The 21,947-nt window shown below is 40.6% G+C and overlaps 1 protein-coding gene across 3 annotated transcripts in view; it reads right to left on the bottom strand.

Annotated features, from left to right (window-relative positions):
* Window positions 1–21,947, bottom strand: part of dennd4c (DENN/MADD domain containing 4C) — a 71,727-nt gene that overhangs the window by 27,892 nt on the left and 21,888 nt on the right. For all 3 annotated transcript variants that reach the window (XM_061912541.1, XM_061912542.1, XM_061912543.1), the window contains exons 2-12: window positions 13,329–13,641; window positions 7,854–8,106; window positions 7,710–7,779; window positions 4,399–4,568; window positions 4,101–4,342; window positions 3,959–4,025; window positions 3,823–3,881; window positions 1,770–1,914; window positions 1,516–1,691; window positions 1,343–1,443; window positions 1,033–1,257 (exon numbers count right to left, since the gene is read on the bottom strand). In XM_061912541.1, coding sequence (XP_061768525.1) covers window positions 1,033–1,257; window positions 1,343–1,443; window positions 1,516–1,691; window positions 1,770–1,914; window positions 3,823–3,881; window positions 3,959–4,025; window positions 4,101–4,342; window positions 4,399–4,568; window positions 7,710–7,779; window positions 7,854–8,106; window positions 13,329–13,627 — 1,807 coding nt within the window. In that variant the 5' untranslated portion in view covers window positions 13,628–13,641. The remainder of the gene's footprint in view (window positions 1–1,032; window positions 1,258–1,342; window positions 1,444–1,515; window positions 1,692–1,769; window positions 1,915–3,822; window positions 3,882–3,958; window positions 4,026–4,100; window positions 4,343–4,398; window positions 4,569–7,709; window positions 7,780–7,853; window positions 8,107–13,328; window positions 13,642–21,947) is intronic.

Here is a 21,947-nt window from a genome sequence, read left to right as displayed (position 1 = left end):
ATGACATTATGGACCATAGATGTTAAAATCCCCAAATTTCTTGCAATTGCACTTTGAGAAATGTTGTTCTTAAACTGTTTGACTGTTTGCTCACGCAGTTGTGGACAAAGGGGTGTACCTTCCCCCATCCTTTCTTGTGAAAGACTGAGCATTTTTTGGCAAACTGTTTTTATACCCAATCGTGGCACCCACCTGTTACCAATTAGCCTGCACACCTGTGGGATGTTCCAAATAAGTTTTTGATGAGCGTTCCTCAACTTTATCAGTATTTATTGCCACCTTTCCCAACTTCTTTGTCACGTGTTGCTGGCATCAAATTCTAAAGTTAATGATTATTTGCAAAAAAAAATGTTTATCAGTTTGAACATTAAATATGTTGTCTTTGTAGCATATTAAACTGATTATGGGTTGAAAATTATTTGCAAATCATTGTATTCCGTTTATATTTACATCTAACACAATTTCCCAACTCATATGGAAACGGGGTTTGTATATACATACATATATATATATACACATATATACACACATATATATTTATATATATATAAACACATATATATATATATATACACATACATATATATTTATATATATACATACACACATATACATACATATATACACATAAATATATATATATATATATATATATATATATATATATATATACATACATACATACATATATATACATACATATATATATATATATATATACATATATATATATGAAACGCAACAAAATGTGTACCTGTAGAGCAGTTCAGAGCAGAGTACAAGCGTATTTAAAAGTCAAATTGTGTGCAGAGTAAAAAAATGTGTACATGTTGGCAGGTGTGTAAATTGATTAGTGACTGAAAATAATCAACAGCATCATATTCCCTTATTTTGGTCATTGATTTTGTAAAACACTTCAGCTAATTCAAGTCTGTAGATGTAGGAAAATCATTGCACAGCACATTCCCGAAAGAGCAGATCAAGACCGCTTTGACAGATCATCATTATCATGACAACACAAATCCATTTTACCTTGCAGGTCGTAGAGGGAGTCGGCGGCTGTGGCCTTCTTAGAGGGCGCCTGGGTGATTGGTTTGAGGTAGAAGCGGTAGCCCTTCAAAATGGAAGCCATGAAGCGCAGGAAAGCCTCCTGGATCTCCATCTCCAGGGCCGTCTTCTTTTTGTGCCAAGTGATGTCTGCCTCGATAGGGGTCATGTCCACCGCCACGCCCGTCTGCGTTGTCGGACGGACTGAAACTGAAAAGCAAACCTGAGCTACTTTAATATGTTCATGCAAACCATTGAAGGTTTCATACTGCTGGAGGTGAACTGTTATTTGTACCCGTGGCCAGCTGGTGGTACAAATTGCTCAGAGTGTTGACCAGGCTCTTGCAGGGCTTCTTTGGGAGGTTCTTGAAGTTGCTGTGCTTCTTCTCGTCTGACCTTTAACGTACCAAAAGAAAGTTCAATGGTGTTCTCACATGACCGCCTGCAAAATAACAAGCCGTGACATACAAGTAGATGGTGTTGGTGTCCAAATCTACACAGACAACATCCGGCGGTGGGTCGTAGAGGTCGAAGTAGCGGGAGTCGACACCCACAATGAAAGGAACAGGTGCATTGAGGACCCCCGCAAGGGAGAGCGGGCACAAGGGGACATAGGGACACTGCCACTGGAAGGGGAAGATCATCTGAGGAGGAGACAGAAAGCAAAAGTAGGACCGAGCAGCTACATTCTGGAATATGTCCTTTCCTTTGACACTACTCACCGCCACCACAGCCTCTGCAACGCCTGTAAGCACTGCTGGTCGGAGCGAGTGCAGCAGGATCTTGTTCTCCTGCAGGACAAAATAAAGAAGCGTGGCACAGTTCTCGGAGCCCAGATTCATCAAGAGGGTGCTGTAGTCCGCGCCACTATTGGGGAAGAAGAGCAGTATTGTGACAGAATTGAAAATGCTACAAGTAGCAAAAAATGGTTCATAAGGTGGATTAGTGGTTAGCACATCAGCCTTACAGTATGGTGATCTTGGTTCCAATCTCTAAATACTGTATGTGAATCACAATTTTCTTTAGAATTTAGATGATTTTGTGTGACAATTATTTTTCATGCGCATACAGTACCCCTATCCATCGTTCTACACAAGACGAATTATATTTTATATATTGCGCTTTTTTTTCTCTAGATGTCAAAGCGCCATTGACAGGAGACTTTTTAATAGAAATTAATATAAAGACAATACATTCATGCACGCAATAAAGACAATTCAGTTAACGTGGTCGCTTGTCTTGTGAGCTGGTTGGCCCCAATTTAATACACATCATGCAGACATTTTTTATCTAACACAAACGTTTAAAATGGCTATGTTTGGGCAGTGGCCCATGGGCACATTTTCCCAAACGTTTGGCACCCCTGCGCTAAATCGTTCATAGAGGGGAATGTGAGTGTCAAGTGTTGTTTGTATATGGTGATTGACTATTTACCTGTCCAGTGTGTACCCTGTGCCTTTCCCAAAGTTAGCTTGCATAGGCTCATAACCTTAATGAGGATAAGTTGTAAATAAAATGGATCGACAAATAGGAGTAGCCATGGGTTTATTTGTGACTTGAGGCACTGATTACAATTGTTTGTGAATGTGACTGTCATTGTGAAGAGAAGGAACTTAGTCTTGTGAAATCATCCATCCAGGTAAAGTTAATTCATCCCTAAAAAATTTCCCCGCCCAATCCCAGACTAAATGTCGAAACGGCCACTTGAAATGTCGACCAAGTCTGCGAACAATGAAACCAACGCTAACCAGAACAAGCCGCAAACCTGCAACACATCTTATCTGCTTGTAATGATGTGGAGGAGACCATGATGCCAGGGATTGTAATGTCTTAAATATTAATGATAACTTGACAGTTTATAATACTGGCTAATACTTCTAAGACTAACTTTTTAATGCAACTGAGTGTCTGGCAAAATAACTGGAACAAATTCAATGTACAGTACAAAAAGGACAGCAGCCGTAACTTAGAGGCACTCTTTGTTTATTTCAATATAGCCTCGTCTTCCTAGCTATGTTGTCTCCCCTCAAAAACATAACAGCTGTCTAGCATCCTTAAAAGGGACGCTGGTGGGCCGGACCCGGCCCGCGGGCCGTAGTTTGGCGACCCCTGGACTATCACATTTTATTCATTACACAACATGCACACAAATTACGGTGGTAAAATAAGTGTAAAAGCTAAACAAACAGAACAAGTTAAAATAGAAAAAGTGATATTTGAGGAAAAAACTGATTGCAAAGGAGCCTGGGATCCATCCATCCATTAACCACCGCTTGTCCCGTTCAGGGTCCCGGGGGTGCTGGAGACTATCTCAGAGCAGTCAGTGAGAATGCCCCTCAATACACTGCATCAATGCCTGTTGGTTTTTATTTCTTAGCTATCTGTGTGGTGTTTGCATGTTCTCTCCGTGACTGCGTGGGTTCCCTCAGGGTACTTCGGTTTCCTCCCACGTCCAAATACATGCACCCGGGGATAGGTTGATTGGCAACACTAAATTGGTCCCAGTGTGTGAATGTGAGTGTGAATTTTGTCTGTCTATATGTGTTGGCCCTGTGATGAGGTGGCGACTTGTCCAGGGTGTACCCCGCCTTACGTTCGATTGTAGCTGAGATAGGCTCCAGCACACCCCGCGAGCCTGAAAGGAATAAGCGGTAGGAAATGGATGGATGGATGGCAAAGCAGCCAGGAACTGACTATTTGTTTTGAGTAAAGGCGTTAGTGTACTCAGGTGAGTAACTGTGTTTAGCCGTCATGAATAAGACTCTTTAGCGTTACCTGAGGGGTAAAGGTGTCGACACAGGCTGAGAGAGGATAAAGGTGTCATGAGCAGAGAGCTTCAGGGAAGAAAAACATTAATAGAGTGAGGTCAAAAGCATTAAAGATTGATGAAAAAGAGGATTAGAACACTCACTTGGACCAAGATTCGAGGCCTTTGAGGTGAAGGAAAGGACACATTGTGCATGAAGTGTGAAATGTGCCTGTAAAATAAATAGATATTTTTGAGTGTAAACTTTAAGTTCAACAGTTTGTGCAGAAGAACAAGCAAGGCTTACTTTTCAATAGGCAAAGAGTGCGGGCCGGAGACCGACAACTTGTACAGGAACATAAGGAATTTGCGGAAGGACTCGAAGAAAGGCCAGCGAGAGAGCAGGCAGATGCATTTGTTGGTGTTCACTGGCCGGTTGGGGATTTCTTTCTTCTCCACAGTGGTAAGCAGGCCTAAGTGGACCTTCTGTTTCTCACTCAAATGTTCCACAGGGTATGGCTCATAGAACTGGATGGCCGACCCGTACACCTTCGGGAGATGCAAAAATGGTTTGGTCTTCTAAGAAACTATAATTGACAGCTTACCTTTTCACCGGAGCTGATGGTCAGGACAAACGTGGAGAAGATGGGCAACGGGTCTCGGGTGTTTGGTGCCCAACACTCAATCTTGGCGCCCATGGGCAAACAGAATAGAGGAACAGACTCTGACAGGGGGAAAGACTCATAGTCTTCTTCTGGGTAGCGAAAGATGAGGCCTGGAAATAGACAATTCACGTGCAGTATAGTAAATGCTCTAATCAATACCTCTATTTAACTAATCACAGAGGTTCCTGAAGTCGTCAGGTGCGTGGTATACAAAAGCAAATAATTTGTAATTAGCGCTGGTCAACAATAAGTCATTTACGGCTGAGGCTGTAGGCAACCTCCACGTGTTTTTTTATTAACGCGACAAAATGCCAGTAGTTACATTTGAAGTGTGATAATTGGTCAGCGTCCAACAAATGGATGGGTCGAATGCTTACAGTCAAACAAGCGATAGTTTGCGTCTTGGAGTGGGCAACTAAAGCAGAAATGTGCTTCCGGTAGGTTTAATCATACTTAATCTTAACGAGCTAACTGCTACGAGGTACGTGTTATGCTACGTCAGTACTAGTTTCGCTAGCATACACATTTCCTAACAATTTAAAAAGGGAATCTGGTCCAATAAAGAAAGTAAAGAAGTAGCTGTCATTGTTTACACCACACACACACACAATCAACCAACATAGTCTCGTTCTCATTCCACACTTTTAAAAAAAGAAACAACTTTAAACACATACATAATAGTACAGTAAATAACAGTAAACACCAGTTTTAGCAGTAGTGTTCAGTAGTAAAGGAGACAAGCGCTTGTCTTCTGGTGGCCTAAGTTTGACATTGTTGTATTTAAAATAATGACATGTTGATTATTATTATTATTTTGTATGTTTATGTACTAAATTTCTAATTGATAGATGACTGAGTTTTGTTGTCATAGTGCCTGCATAAATTTTGGCAGCAGTTTTAAATTAACTTTTAGTCAGTCTTTTGATGAAAATGTGTATTACTCATATTTTAGTAACCTAAATTGATTTATTTTTAGTAAAAATTATAGACAACTAAAATTACAGTAAATTTTGTGGACCAAAATATAAAGTATAAAGGGTAACGCATATTTGAAATTTTCTTGACACCATTTATATTAAGCTTGTTACAATTACTGTACAATGTAGTATTTCAACTCTGCATAACTTAGCATATATGGATGCATTTTAATAAATCTGAATATGGTGCATTCCATTATTTCAGAATCAATAAAGACTAAGAGACTAATTAAGCCTCATAATTTTTTTCGGTTCATTTCCGAACGTGCATTCAATAGAGTGTATTATAAAAAAATTGTCTAGCAGATCGTCCGCCATTTTATTAAGCAAACAAGATTGGTAGAGCTAGGTGCAAGGCGGGGTACAACATATTCACTTGCTCTGAGCAGAGGGCAAGAAGAAATTATGCGCAGAGCGTACACTTATATTAAAAATATTGTATTTATTTAACAAGTATTAATGGAAATGGAACATGAATTTGATGCTCAAACCTTATTAAGATTGTATTGAGAACTGCCACAATTCAGTGTTACATTACTTACATACACAAATTTGTTTTACAAAAATTGTTAGCAATTTGGAGTGCATAACCTAGATAAATCATATTTATAATATTATGTTCAATAACATTTGAACTATTTCTATTGTATCATTCAAATGTAATGTGTACATTTTATCATGTAGGTCTACCATTTATTTAAACAATTCTGACAACAACAAAAATATTACTGATCTATAATATGTTAAAAAAAGAACACTCAATGACAGTGTACAGTGCATGTAGATCTGTGTGCATGTTTATGGTCATATGAAGAAATAAACTAATTTTATTCTATACAGTGTATAACTACAACGAGTGTGCATAATTGGCGCCTTCTTGGCCACTGTCCCGTGTGAATAAAGCAACCAGTGTTTTTAACTAATGTATATACTGTATGTCTCACACAGCTGTGTTTCTTTGTGTGTAAGCTTGGAAAATCTTTTGGGTTGTCACGTTGTGCAATTGATTTCTGACCAGTGTGGCAAGGACATCATTAAAGTGCACTGTACAGGTATCTCGCATATTACATTGGCGGGTAAAATCGCTGCATCATGGCATATTACAAAAGTAGGGCACTTCAAGTTGGTTGTATTTTTACAGGAGAAAATGGAACCACAGGGTTTACAAGTTGTTTTGTTGTTTACCGCGGCAAAGGTGAAGTGTCTCCGTATGTCTTCTTTTCTCTTTCTTCCCAGTGTAGGAAATATATGGTACTGACGTTTTCTATTGAGTCTTGTTTTGCACGTGAAAAATCAAAACAGTGTATATTCTAAAAGACGCTAGTTCTGATTGGATACCTTTTGTGATTTTCCTGCCATCTCTCTCTCACATGCAATTGTGATTGGCTATTTTCTCCCACCAGCCTACAGATAAAATTAAATATGATTGGATTTTGTCTCTGTCAATCTTTGTCTCGTTTTTATTCGTTGACTAAATTGTCAATTAATTTTGTCATTGTTTTAGTCAACGTGCTTTTCTTTTCATTCGTTATACAGATGCCAATTTTTAGTCAACAAAATTAACACTGCACAGTTAAAGTAACAATGATTGTCAGACACACACTTGGTGTGGTGATATTTGTCATCTGCATTTGACCGACCCCTTGTTCACCACCTGGGAGGTGAGGTGAGCAGCGGGCAGCAGCGGTGGCCGCGCCCAGAAGTCATTTTTTGTTCATTTAACCCACAATTCCAACTCTTGATGCTGAGTGCCAAGCACAACCTCCCGATCTCAGGGCGGACACTCTAACCACTAGGCCACTGAGTAGTGCTAATACTAGTAACTATTTTACATCACAATCACAGCTTTATTGTTGACAGCTGTTGAGCATGCCAAGGCGGCAACAAGGCAGGAAGGAGGTGGCGATGTCATCATTCTCGGGTAAACTGGCGGCTTTCCTTTTCCGCATGGAAACGACAAAGACGGAATTTTCAGACCTTGTCACACTGGAGCCAGTTTAAAACCTTAGTTTTAAACCACCGAAAACCGTTTGTGTGGGGAAAAAAGGCTGAAACTGTACATATCTTCACAGTTTCCATCTTAAATTGGTTCTGTGGTGACAGGCCCTTGGTGTCTCGAACAACGGTGCGTCAGAGGGCGGTCCAGTTAACGCTTTAATACGGAAAACAAAAAAAAATACCTTTGCCTAAAAAAGTAGCGGAATTCCGCAAAATAGTGGACAAACCATTGCGCCCCTAGTGCAGGCACAGGTTAACATATGAGTGTTGACTTACCCGCTTTGTAAGTGATGGAGTTTGATGCTGACACCGACTTCTTATAGCAGAGAAACACACTGGAGCCCCACTGTAAGACAACAAAAGGCATTTAGGAATGCCCTTAACTTATATATGCTTGTGTAAAACAACTCAGTGACCCACCATGCCACAGTTGAGGTTCTTCTCCACCTTGCAGAATGTATGCGGTGGTGTCTCGCCCTTGCTGGTGACGATTACACATATGTCGGTCACCGCCAGGGAGTTCTGGGGCTGGACGGGAGGCGCACGGCGGAAGGTAATGAAGATGCGCTGTGAGGTGGCAGAGCTGTTGTTGACATTGGCGCAACGGCCGTACGGTGTGGCCTGGATGATTTCGCAACCCTGTATCAGACGCTCCTTTCCCTCGTAGAGAACGCTGATGTGACAGGGAAGCAGATGTAGTGAGGCGCATGCACTTGATGCAGTTATTAGTTTTGGCAACACACTTTGAAATTTTGTAGGACAGTGGTACCTTGGCTTTACATTTTAACCGATACTTGTGTCATTTCTGTACTTTTGAAATGGTGCAGTGTTTAAACATTACTTGAACTGGTTTGAAAACATCCACATTTTTGCGAAAAAAAAAACAAAAGAAAAAAGTGCCTTTCTATATTAAAGTAATTTTGTGACACTCCAGTTGAACAGAATAGTAATTTAAACACTTCAGTTTAATTAAAATTCTAAGTAAGGCAATCAAAAATAAGAAATGAAATCCACAATATATTGCCTTAATTATTGCAGCTAAAACCAGCAGCATAGAATTTTTAAAAAATGGTCACATTTCCAGGATTTGTGAATGCACCTCGCTCACCGTGACCATAATTGATGCCAGTGATGGGCACTAACAAGCTACATGTAGCGAAGCCACGCAGCTTAACAACATTTAGGCTCTACCGAGGATGTCGTTTTGGTTTGTGCAGCCATTTGAGACACTTGTGATGTAGGGCTATATAAATAAACATTGATTGATTGATTTCACAGGAGCTTGGCGGCAACTTCACTATTTTTTGAATGAGTAGCGATTCTTGTAGCCTAGAACATCAGAGAAAATCCATGATGATCGGTTGTTGTTTATATGATGAGTCACCAAGGGCGAAACATTACGTACCAGCCAATCATCCAGCACAAATTTAGGAGTACCCATTAAGGTGAGTTGAGTTCATGAAAACTTTTACTGAACATAACAATTATCGACTGTTCCTAAACAACACACAAGTCATTGTTTTTTGTCAAGATATAGTTAGATGCTGTTTTTTTGTGGGCAGAGAAAATCAATAACATTATGAGAATGGGCCAAAGAGGGTTCAGGGTCTTTCTGTGTGGTGTTTGAATGTTCTCCCCATGACTGCGTGGGTTTTCTCTGGGTGCTCTGGCTTCCTCCCACCTCGGAATAGGTTGATTGGCCACACTAAACTGGCCCTAGCGTGTAAGTGTGAATTTTTTCTATCTGTGTTTGCCCTGCGACGAGGTGGCGACTTGTTCAGGGTGTACACCGCCTTCTGCACGAATGCAGCTCGAATAGGCTCCAGCACTCCGCAACTCTGAGAGGGAGAAGCGGTCGAAAATTTACAAAAGGTGAACTAAATAAATACCTTAATTTTCGGACTGTAAGTCGCATTCTTCTCCACAGTCCAGCGGGGGGGGGGGGGAGACCCGGCAAAACCCCCCCCAAAAAAAAATAAAAAAATAAATAAAACATTTTATTTTTTATAGTTTGGCCAAGTCTCACCCCCGGCCAAACTACAAAAAAAAACGTGACTTATAGTCCGAAAAATACGGTACATACAGTGGGGTGTGAGGACCCCTAGAGGTAAATTTAGGGTGTCCCCAGCTTAATGACAGATAGTTAATAGTAATGGAGTCTAAGTCGGCCCCTGTGTACACTCCTAGTTACATTAACATTGATATTATACATGTGTGCCCATAGATATATACATGCTGTTATAGCTCTGAAGTATCAAGCTATTTTTGCCATGCAGCTTGTAGTGTAGTTTACTACAGTAGTTAAGCTCCATATAATCAAAAGTAACTTGTAACCTAGCTTGCTACATTTTCCCAGCAGCTTGCCCATCACTGATTGGTGCATAATGAAGAAGCGCTGTTTTGTTGATGATATTATGGCGTTGCGGCACGAGCAGTGTTGTAGGGGCTGCTCTTGGCGAGATAAAGGGAAAATGCACTTTTTTGGGTATTTTTGCCTATCGTTCACAACCATTATAAAACAGATAACGACAAAAATATTTTTTTTCTCATGCATTCTAACTTGTAAATAAAAGTCTGCTTACAGCACAGCCAATGGGAGCTTCTCTATTTTGCCCACAAAATCCAATAAATAGACATAAAAAAACTGCCAACAATACTCCATTAACATTTCGTGATTTGATAATTAACCAAGTATTAGTGATAAAGTTATTCTAAGAGCAAACAGACAAACTATAGCGGCACCGTGACCACTTCTGTGGGTCGCTATGTTTACATTGAGTGGTCTGTTGCTTCCTCGCTCCCTGTAAGTTTTTTCTAGATCATAAATCATGCATCTGACCTGGATATGAGACGTCTGAGTAGGTATTCCTACAAGTTGGTACACTTTGACAGCCATTTAGAACTCAAAACTGGCAAGGATGATAGGAAAAGACCCCAACAACTTTTAATTTCTACAACTCTTATTTTTTTGTGATTGGAGCACATACTTGTTAGTCACAAAAATCATTCATGAAGTTTGGTTCTTTTTTGAATTGATTATGGGTCTACTGAAAATGTGACCAAATCTGCTGGGTCAAAAATATACATACAGCAATGTTAATATTTGGTTACATGTCTCTTGGCAAGTTTCACTGCAATAGGGCGCTTTTGGTACCCATCTACAAACTTCTGGTTGAATTTTTGACCAATCCTCTTGACATAATTGGTGCAGTTCAGCTAAATTTGTTGGTTTTCTACATGGACTAGTTTCTTCAGCATTGTCCACACGTTTAAGTCAGGACTTTGGGAAGGCCATTCTAAAACCTTAATTCTAGCTTGATTTAACCATTCTTTACCATTTTTGACGTGTGTTTGGGGTCATTGTCCTGGTGGAACACCCAACTGCACCCCAGACCCAACCTCCGGGCTGATGATTTTAGTTTGTCCTGAAGAATTTGGGAGGTAATCCTCCTTTTTTATTGTCCCATTTAAAGCACCAATTCCATTGGAAGCAAAACAGGCCCAGAGCATAATACTACCACCACCATGCTTGACGGTAAGTACGGTGTTCCTGCGATTAAAGGCCTCACCTTTTCTCCTTCAAACATATTGCTGGGTATTGGGGCCAAACAGCTAATTTTTTGTTTCATCTGGCAACACATGGACAAAGATAAGACTTTCTGGAGGAAAGTTCTGTGGTCAGATGAAATAAAAATGTAGCGGTTTGGCCACAATACCAAGCAATATGTTTGGAGGAGAAAAAGTGAGGCCTTTAATACCAGGAACACCAGACATACCGTCAAGCATGGTGGTGGTACTATTATGCGCTGGGTCTTTTTTGCTGCCAATGGAACTGGTGCTTTACAGAGAGTAAATGGGACAATGAAAAAGCAGGATTACCTACAAATTCTTCAGGACAACCTAAAATCATCAGCCCGGGTTGGGTCTTGGACGCAGTTGGGTGTTCCAACAAGACTATGACCCCAAACACACGTCAAAAATGGTAAAGGAATGTCTAAAACGGGCGAGAATGAAGGTTTTAGAATGGCCTTCCCAAAGTCCTGACTTAAATGTGTGGACAATGTTGAAGGAACAAGTCCAGGTCAGAAAACCAACACACTACCTGAACTTTACCAATGTTGTCCAGAGGAGTAGTAAAAAATTAAACCAGAAGCTTGTAGATGGCTACCAAAAGTGCCTTATTGCAGTGAAACTTGCCAAGGAACAGGTAACCAAATATTAACATTGCTGTATGTATACTATTGACCCAACAGATTTGGTCACATTTTCAGTAAATCCATAATAAATTCATAAAAGAACTAAAATTCATGAATGTTTGTGACAAACAAATATGTGCTCCAATCACTCTCTCACAAAAAAATAACAGTTGTAGAAATGAATGGAAACTCAAGACAGCCATGACAATATGGTCTTTACAAGTGTATGTAAATGTTTGATCGCGACTGTATGTAGGGGAAACCCTGACATATATTTACAGACAAATATTTGTGTGTTTATTTATCAGTTGCATTAACATTTCAGCCTTTTCTCCTTACATCATGCATTTTTGCTGTATTTGGGGATTTTTGATGGGTTTGTTGTTGATTTTATTTCTCCAAAGTGCTGTAATGTTCCATAAAAAAGCTGTTTACCACAAACGGCCCTCTGGCCACATTTTTTTTTATGATGCTGGCGTGGCACACATGGTAGAGTGGCTGTGCCAGCAACTTGAGGGTTCCAGGTTGGATTGAAGCTTCTGCCATTCTTGTCACAGTTGTTGTGTCCTTGGGCAAGACACTTCACTCTTGCTCCTGACGGGTCGTGGTTAGCGTCTTGCATGGCCGCTTCCGCCATCAGTGTGTGAATGGGTGAATGGGATGTGTAATGTAAAGTGCATTGCGTATCATGCAGGTAAAGTGCTATAAAAATACAGACCATTTACCATTTAGTAGTAGGAAGATGCAAATCATATTTAAACCTACTCTTTTTCCACTTCATAGCAATTACCAACACATGTGTTAAGTTTATGTTCTCAACTTGTAAGACAAATTGCATCAATGAAGATTTCTAAATGGTATGATTGATATGAGAGATATGATTTTTAAACATGGAAAACATTTCAAAAAATTAGATTCTGGGTTCCAATTTATAAAACATTACATATTATATAAGTCTCCTATTATACAGGTAATTACAAAAGCTTTTTTGACACTGACTTTATGTGACTGAATTTTTATATTAATATTCACACACTTTATAGGTTTTCGCCCGCGATGTTAATGCGAGGGGCGGTGCTGACTCGCGTCCTCCGGTAAAACGACGAATCGTTGCACCCCTAATATACAGTACACCTACATCATGTACATAAAATGTTTTTGGAGGTTCTTATGTTTTAGAGAGCTTCATAGGCAGAATAGATCGAATCACCGTTACCTGCATTGTTAGTTTTTTTTACTGATTTAGAATGCACAAAAAGAGAAACTAATACAGTGTGTGTTCTTTCTCACATAAGGATTGCTGCTGAGAGACAAAATTCCCAAAAAGTGCAGTTCCCCTTTAAAGTACTGTATATCCAAATTGACTTTCTATGGTATTGTCCCTTGACAAGATATACTGCACTGTAATAAAAATGCTTGCCAAAATATAAGCAATATGCTTGCTTTGGTGAGAGATAGTGTATGTGCGATCTTAGAGAACACAAAGTAAGTAACTTATCTGCAACAAATAAGACACCGACATCCTGTGCGGTAACCACAAGTGTAAAAATTATCTAAATCGTGAGAATGCAAGTTTCCCCCTTAGTCTTTTAGCTTGCCAAGCAGCCTTTCATGACATCCTAATGGCAGCATGACGTGACATACAAACACTTGTATTTATGCAGAAAGTACGCGAAAGAGCTCCTGTTCTGAAACTCACCCAACGTCAATGAGAGGTGGCTTTCCACGAGTCCTTTTGTAGCACAGGAAGAGCTCGGGGCTCTTCAGGCTGCCGTGATTTAGGTTGGCCAGTTGGCCGCTGGGAGTGCTGTCGATGCAGGTGAACCCCTCAGGCACCACCTCACCCGACGACCTGTTGATGACAGCCAGGTCGGTGATGGGCGCCTTGGGCCCACTTGACTTGGCCTCAGAGAGGTCGTGCTCCAGCAGTGCTGACTTGTCTGTCAGCCCGGCCACCACAAAGTAGTCGGTGACGCGGTGACCCTTGTCCTCTATCATGGCTGGACGTGCTCCTTAAAGGCAGAAAAAAAGACAGTTGGGAATACTTTTAGTGTTTAGTGCAAACTTCTTACCTCAATCAATCAATCAATGTTTATTTATATAGCCCCAAATCACAAATGTCTCAAAGGACGGCACAAATCATTACGACTACAACATCCTCGGAAGAACCCACAAAAGGGCAAGGAAAACTCACACCCAGTGGGCAGGGAGAATTCACATCCAGTGGGACGCCAGTGACAATGCTGACTATGAGAAACCTTGGAGAGGACCTCAGATGTGGGCAACCCCCCCCCTCTAGGGGACCGAAAGCAATGGATGTCGAGCGGGTCTAACATGATGCCTGATATTACATACAATATATGCTGTAATTTTAATCGGTTTGTTTTGTCTACTTAAACACAAAGGTTAATCTGAAGTTGGAAATAATTAGAAAGGCTTTGAAAACGTATGTTCTAACTAAAATAATTATTTTGAGTGCCTTAAAAAGTGGAACGGAAAACATAACTCCTGTTACTCACATTAGAGCTGCATGATTAATATAAATAGAACAGACATCAATGTTTTAATTAGTGCAATAAATAACCGCAAGAGGCTGAGTTTTTTTACCCCCTCCGTCGTCACCAGAGTGAAAGACTTGTTGGCCAATCAGAATTGTTGAGCAACGCATTTGTAAGAGAGACGTCTTACTTTGTGCATCGCTCTCAGCACCTGAGCGTGTTTATTTAACAGTAGAATTATAAAATATAAAAATAGCTCCAGCTGTGGCCAGCTCAAAACTGGAAGCAAACATGGCGCCCTGTAGTCACGTGAGTGCCTTTTGACCGCTTTAGCCATAGTCTCTTTATACACGACTCTGATGCTGCGGGCCCCTACCTCCTCTAAAAGCACTGAAAGGTCGCTCAGTCTTGCTTGTGACATGGAAAAACAACATAGCTAATGCACCTTTTACAAGACGGACTGTAGCCAAAAAGTGAGTTTTTATTGAAGAAAATCCTACATGGTAAAGAAGAATGAACTAAACATGCCAGTGTACACAAAGAATGTTGAAAAAACAAGAACAGGCGACACAATAAAGAACCCTTAAGGGGTGTTGAATTATCAACGCACTGCTTAGAACACGCTCAGAACATCAACAGAGTCCTGGTAGAGACTCCGAGAGCCAAGGAATGCTAGGAAATGCCACCAAGGGTGTAAATCCAGTTGACACCTTCATACTAAATGAGAATGGCTTGAGACGAGCGATGCAGTCCAGATAGACTGGACTTTATCGAATGTTTGGGTAAAGTGCGTGGTGGCTATGCCGGTGCAGCAGTTTTGTTGGAAACAAAATTTAACACGATCCATTTCAAAAACTATCGTAGGTGAGCAAGTTCAGTTTTTCCACTAGTGACTGGTGAGTTAGCACAGTGAGGAACTAAACTATTTAAACACCAACAGCCTCAACGAGCTGTAGTGAATGTAATGACGCACGCAAGTATTGTTCTTGCACTTTTGTGTAACTTTCTTTGCAGGATCAAAAATCTCATTTCAAACTAAGGTCATAAACTTTAGGTAGACCTTAATTTTGTACGGTAATGTTTTCCTTGCTGCAAAGCTATTGGACTAGTGTTTCATTCTTTCGGTGCAGTTTATCAGATTGAGGGTTATTTATTAATTCAAGTCTCAAACAGGGCGCCGTGTCCAAGTGAATGAGCCGTCTAAGAGTGCTTTGAAGTTCTGCTGCCCGGCCGAGACTCCAGGTAGTTGGAAAAGTGCCCGGAATACGGAACACATTCCTCAATCCCAGCCTTGCAACAATGTCAGGAAAAAGTTCTCGTTAAAGAGAATAGAGTGAGGCAGTATTGCTTTGCTTTAGCGGGATGTCCAAACACTCTCTGAATTAGTGCCTTTTTTGCGCCTTTCAGCAATGCTCAGAGATACTCTTGAGCCGTGTCAACTGTTACACTCCCGTAGCCATGACAGGATTAAAGTAGAGAACACTATAATTGCAAAATCTGTAAGGTAACAACAAAGTAATAGCATATAGATATAGCGTTTAAGGTTGTAGGACACACTCCTCAAGCTGCAAGAATTGTGTGACAGTCCCCCCCCTCAATTCCCGCCTCTTCCACGCCTATGGGCAACCTTACAAATGACTCATTGTGAGAAGTCCTGATAGACAGGCATTGACGCTGCCATGGCGACCAAGCACCAATAATGAAATGCGGCCTTGACCTGCGCGCTAGAACAGATAAAGCAAAATGAAACAATCTTTTAAAAGGAGACAAAAAAGTGTTTAATAAAAATAATAAATTGAGAGCTGAGTACATTTACAAAATAAAAATGACTGAGAAACTTATCAAAAATAAAGTACACGACTTAAGAGCTTTAAAGGCAAAGGGGCTGCAGCTCAACAGTAAAGACATGACAGTAGATTTCCTTTATATGAAGTCTTGTGTTGTAACTCGAACCCCCCTGTGCTCTGCCGCTCCCTTCCCAAGTAAAAACCTGTTACTCTTGAGGCCGGATGATCGAGTGTCACGTTCTTTGTCTGGTGGGTCAGCCTGAACCATTAACTGTGTAGTAGGCTCGAAAAACAAATAGGTGTTTCAAGTGAGTTTTTAATGGTGAATATAACAAAATATTACTATGTTTTGTAGTTGTACTTTTTTTTTTTTGTTTAATTCTTCTACTTACATAGGATACACTCTTTTACTTTAAAAAATTGCCTGAATTTGTATTTTGCTTCTGAGATTAGCAGTCACAGTCAGTGGACAAGAACTCTTGGCTATTAACTTGCTTTTCTTCAGATGTACAGTAGTTTACCCCGACATAAAAATGAATACATTTTAGCTCTGTCTCCGGTTCAATTAAACTGCACAATATTGCATGACAAAATGAGACATAAGTGTGAAAAGCATGATTATTATTTCGAAAAATACATTAAACAGTAAGAGGTGCTGGTGAACTACCAGATGAGCTAATTTATAAGCCTCAAACTTGGCTTTGCTACTATCTTAAAATAAACTGTCTTTCAAATATGCATCAATAAATGGGTCACAGTATGATTTTTTTCTACGTTTAAAACTTGTGGTCTACATAACATTTAATGGTGCATAGATTATGATTTACAGATTGTTTTTCAGACGCTTTCAGACCATCTTTTCAGGATGCGGCATTTTGAGGACGGTCTTGTTTACGTGGCTCCATTTCGACAGCGTCTTCTACCCGCCATTTATCTTGTCCATTTTAGCACTTCCATAGCGAGATTACTGACGGATTAAGTTAGAACTATACTCTACTTTGTATTACAAGTGGCAACAGTGGAGGATACATGTTAGGGCTGGGTGATACAACAAAAAAATGTATCAATATTTTTTTTCATTTTCGATCATTATCTTTTTTATCAAAGTTGGACAGTCCCGTGCAGGATTATACAGAGTACTTTTGCAGCCCTACTGTGTATCTTGCAACAGACACTTCCGCCATGTTTGATCAACTTTATGCACGCGAACAACAGATGTGCAAAAGTAGATGTAACCCACACTACGGCCCGTACCTCAGTTTTAAAGCCACAGATTTGCTTCTTTTACAGTACATTGTGGAGAGGTGTTAAAGAAAACAACTTTTTTTCCCCTCAGTTATTTTGCTTGTCATCACAAACTTCATTCTGCAGTAAACAAAGTGCCATTGGTCTACTGAATACTAAAATACTTTTATTACAAGGTAAAATTTACTTGACAAATTAATAAGTGTGTTTAATTTCTCAGTCAGGACCAATACAGTAGTTCAGTCACAAAGACATTCTGTGCCTGCCTGCAAGTCCGCATTCAGGTCAGGATTACCGCGCACCACAACGTGAAATCAAGTAGTCAGTGAGACTACAGTCTGTCACTTAAGTTGTTGCAACTTCTAAATGTTGTGGTTCAACTTCTATGCGAGTGTTGGGCAAGGGGAGAGGCACAACTGATAGGACATTACATACGTAGTGATGAGCCAGACTTTCGCGATGGCGGACAGGAATGGTCACAGAGACAAACATAGTCACACAAACACGCACACTTACACAAACACATTCAAATACACACAGGATCACGGTCAATAGAGGGTGTACGGTCCCGTGCAGGATGATACCATGCACCATTGCTTCTCTACTGTGGTATCTTCTAAAAAGACATTTCTGCCATGATTTATCGAGGAAATATGCTAATAGCTGATCACCGTGCTCGAACTAAATCGCAATTACTGATCACGATCATATAATCACCCAGCATTAATGAATGTGTATGTACAAGCCAGTCTGCCCCACAACAAGAGAATAGTGAAAAAGAAGGAACTTATTGACTCCAGCATTGGACTGAAATGGCGGACCCGCGCTAAGCACTTTGGGTATATTTATACCATATATGTATAAGCCGGTGATGTCATTGGTGCAAAAAACCTCACAGATGTGCAAATTCCAGACGGCTTATTCAGCGGAAGTATGAAGGAAGGCAAGATTGTTTTATAAATATCTCTGCAATGACTGCACAGCTTGATTTAATTTTTTCAGGACTTGTGCAGACCCCAAATACACAACAGTAGGTGCCAGCCAATAGGTAGGAAACGTTGGTTTTGCACAATAGGACCCATTTAAATTCCAGACATGGGAGCTGTATGTTTGATAATTTTCCATCCATCTATCCATGCATTTTCTACTGCTTGTCCCTTTGTGGGGTCACTGGGGATGCTGGAGCCTATCTCAGCTGCACATGGGCGGAATTCAGGGTACATCCTTGACCAGTCGCCACCTCATCGCAGGGCCAACACAGATAGACAACATAAAGTTGCTCTGAAGGAAAATAGCATCCGCTCACAGGTCTAAAGTCTTCATCTTGCATCACTCCATTGTGCTGCATTTGCATGGCATCAAAACACACCTTGCCTAAATGTACACCCATCTAACACACTAATTGATTGTATTGATTTCTATCATATATTCAATATGAAATATAATGTACACAGTGATGCATTTGATTGGTCCTTACACGTCATCACAGGGCCAACAAAGATAGACAAACAACATTCACGCACTAGGGCCAATTTAGTGTTGCCAATCAACTTATCTCCAGGTGCATTTAGGACTACTCAGGACCTTTGTATTGAGGCACATGCATTAACCCCAGCAACACCGTGCTGCCTTCTGATCGTTTCTTTTTCCTAAAAAAATAAGCTAAGCTGGCATTATCTTGTTGTTAAAATATGTTAGCTCTACAGCTCAGAAATCTATGCTCGGCAAAAAAAACTATTGAATTACAAACGGAGTTCATCTTAAAAAAGGGAAAACAATTCAGGTTTTTCCTCAATGCAATTGTTCATGGCGCGGTACCATGGCCAAATTAAGGCTGTCACACCTTAAAAATGATGATCTTTTTTGTGAAACCATCCATCCATCCATCCATCATCTTCCGCTTATCCGAGGTCGGGTCGCGGGGGCAGCAGCCTAAGCAGGGAAGCCCAGACTTCCCTCTCTCCAGCCACTTTTGGTTTTGTGAAACCAATTTAAATTAATACATTGTATAAAAGGATATAGATTATATAATCTAATATCCAAGCACTATCGATTAGTGACGCACAGACAATTCCTGCCACCGAATAACTTTGATCACGGACACAGGATGCTGTGATGGCGTAACCGACGCACGTCATTGTCTAAAGCGGAGGCAGCATGTTTTCTTTGTTTACCTACTTTAGTATATCCAAGATATACCCGCGGTAAGACCGAGGTCCCACCCGCACCTTCGCTCCAGGGGCTGCTGCCGGCGGCTACTGCTCCAGCCCGACCAACCCAGCCCTTGAAGCCAATCATTGTCCCGAAGTTACAGATCATCTGACTTGCCAACTTCCCTTACCCGCCTTGTTCTAAGAAGCTGTTCACTTTGGAGACTTGCAACTGACAGTGGTGATTGCTCTAAGACTGCAAGGGAAGCTTGGCTTCCCCTAAATTAATTCCCCTAAAAAACTAATTGTCAAATATGTACTTTGTGTTTACAATACATTGACTAAATATGCGCTAGAACGCGTTCAACTTTTGTTCAGAATCAGCTACTTTCTCAACAGCTGACGGGACTTTTTTCCACATTCATTCTTGTAGCGTCACAGTGTATTAAACAGTGTTGAAGCAGATCATCCTTTGACTTCAATGGGGGAGCATAGAGTGGGTTGTTACATCGCAGCTTCACAAGACAGTCATTGGATAAATTTTCGGCTCTGTCCCGCCATCGGACACTGAGTGTGCTGGATGTGAATGAGAAGTGGGCTTGGCCTCGGCTGGCCTGGAGGCCGGGCTTCCTTCCCTTGATGATTGGATGATTTGTCAGAGGCTGAATCCCTTTTTGATTGACAGCAAAATGAGCGAAACAGCAATCTTGAAATATAAATCACTGCCACAGCATTTTTCAACTCTCATTCAGTGTTATGGAGAACTTTACAATCTTGCAAGTGACGTTTATACTATCAGCATAATACAGTCATCACACAAGTTAATCATCACAATACATATATACACTAAATTATTTACAATACCAGGGGTGGGATGAGGAGCTTTGGTTGATATCAGTACTTCAGTCATCAACAATTGCATCAACAGAGAAATGGACATTGCAACAGTGTAGGTCTTACTTAGTAAGATATGTACAGCGAGCAGAGAACATAGTGAGTTCAGATAGCATAAAAACAAGAATATACATTAGAAATACATTTGATTATTTACATTAGGTTATTTACAATCCCGGGAGATGGGATGTGAATGGAGGAGAGTATTAGTAAAGGGTTGAAGATGCCTGGAGGTTTTGCCTGGAAGTGTTGTGGTGCATGTACAGTAGATGGCGGTATTGTCCTGTTTAAAGGTGTCACAACATTGCTGTTTACGGCACACAAACTGCTTTACACATGACTGCTGTTGTTGTGTGTGGTTACCGCGCTGGAAGGACGTTAATGAAACTGCCTAACAATAAACCCACATAAGAAAACAAGAACTACGCCTCGATCATTCTACAGTTATAATATCATTGGGCAGACACGCTGTGTATATTGTGAGAAAGCGGATGTGAAAACAGGCTGTCCTCACTCAGGTCCGCGTGGAGTTGGAGGGGGCGTGGCCTTCAGCTCCGAATGAATTTCGGGAGATTTTCAGGAGAAAATTTGTCCCGTGAGGTTTTCGGGAGAGGCGGTAAATTTCGGGAGTCTCCTGGAAAATCCGGGAGGGTTGGCAAGTATGCAAAACTTGGTCATCCGGCGCTCATTCGCCGTGAACCCTGACAACAGTGAGGACTCGACAAAGAAAGTAAGAATGTTACATTTTTTGTAGAGGCCTGAAATGGGCAGTGTTCAAAACACATTTCACTGTTTAATTAATGTTAGCCACTAATTTTTTTGTGCCGCAATATCTGTGATAATACCATGTTAAAACTGCTATTATCAGTCAGTCACATTTACCTTCACGATTCAACACGGTAATTACACAGAGGTGGCGGAGCATGACGGGCTCATCAAGGAGCTACACGGAGGCACTGCGGTTGCTGCGGAGTACAGGGTGGAGGACTTTGTCATCTTTCTGTTAGATCCGTGTTACTACCGCAGCAATCTGCGTTGGTGTTGTTCAAAACATGTTGAAAAAGGCTTTCCGGAATCGTTGGGTTTAGGACTGCAGTTATCAGTTATTTTAGTAATCAATTTAATTTTAAATTTTTCTGATAAATCGAGTAATAAATACATTTTAAAAAAGCAAGTAAAAAAATTGTGTAGCTAGATAAACATGAACCAGGTAACAGAATCAAACAAAAATATATACTCTGATAAAGTATAAGTGACTAAGTACTTAACAACTGAACACATACACATTTGAATAGGTCATGTTCGTTCGTCCTTCGTTTTCGAAAATGATCAGGTGACTTCACGTTGATTTGTGTGAGCGAAGATGGCTGATGAGGCCAATCCTTGCACGGAATGACCAGCTGCAGTGAGGGCTGGGGTTATGGCTGGGGGGTGGCTGGCTGAGAGGGAGGAACAGTCTCTGGGGGAACTGCACTTTTTGGGGAATTTTGTCTATCATTCACAATCCTTACATAAGACAAGTAGACATGTTTTTATTTTTTCAATGAATTCTAAATATTAAATAAATAATATCAAAAGTTTGCTTGCAATGGAGCATATGGGAGCAACTTCCAAGGAGCAAGTAATAATAAACACACATGCTTGTGATCACGGCGCCACTAGTTTGTCTGAGTTCAAGTTATAATAACAATATCGCTAATATTCAAGTCACAAAATGTAATTTAAGTATTGTTGGCGTTTTTTC

This window comes from Nerophis ophidion, linkage group LG10, assembly GCF_033978795.1.
Source record: "Nerophis ophidion isolate RoL-2023_Sa linkage group LG10, RoL_Noph_v1.0, whole genome shotgun sequence".
Lineage (NCBI taxonomy): Eukaryota > Metazoa > Chordata > Actinopteri > Syngnathiformes > Syngnathidae > Nerophis > Nerophis ophidion.
Note: the sequence above shows the minus strand (reverse complement) of the source record. Positions and strands in the feature narration are given on the sequence as shown.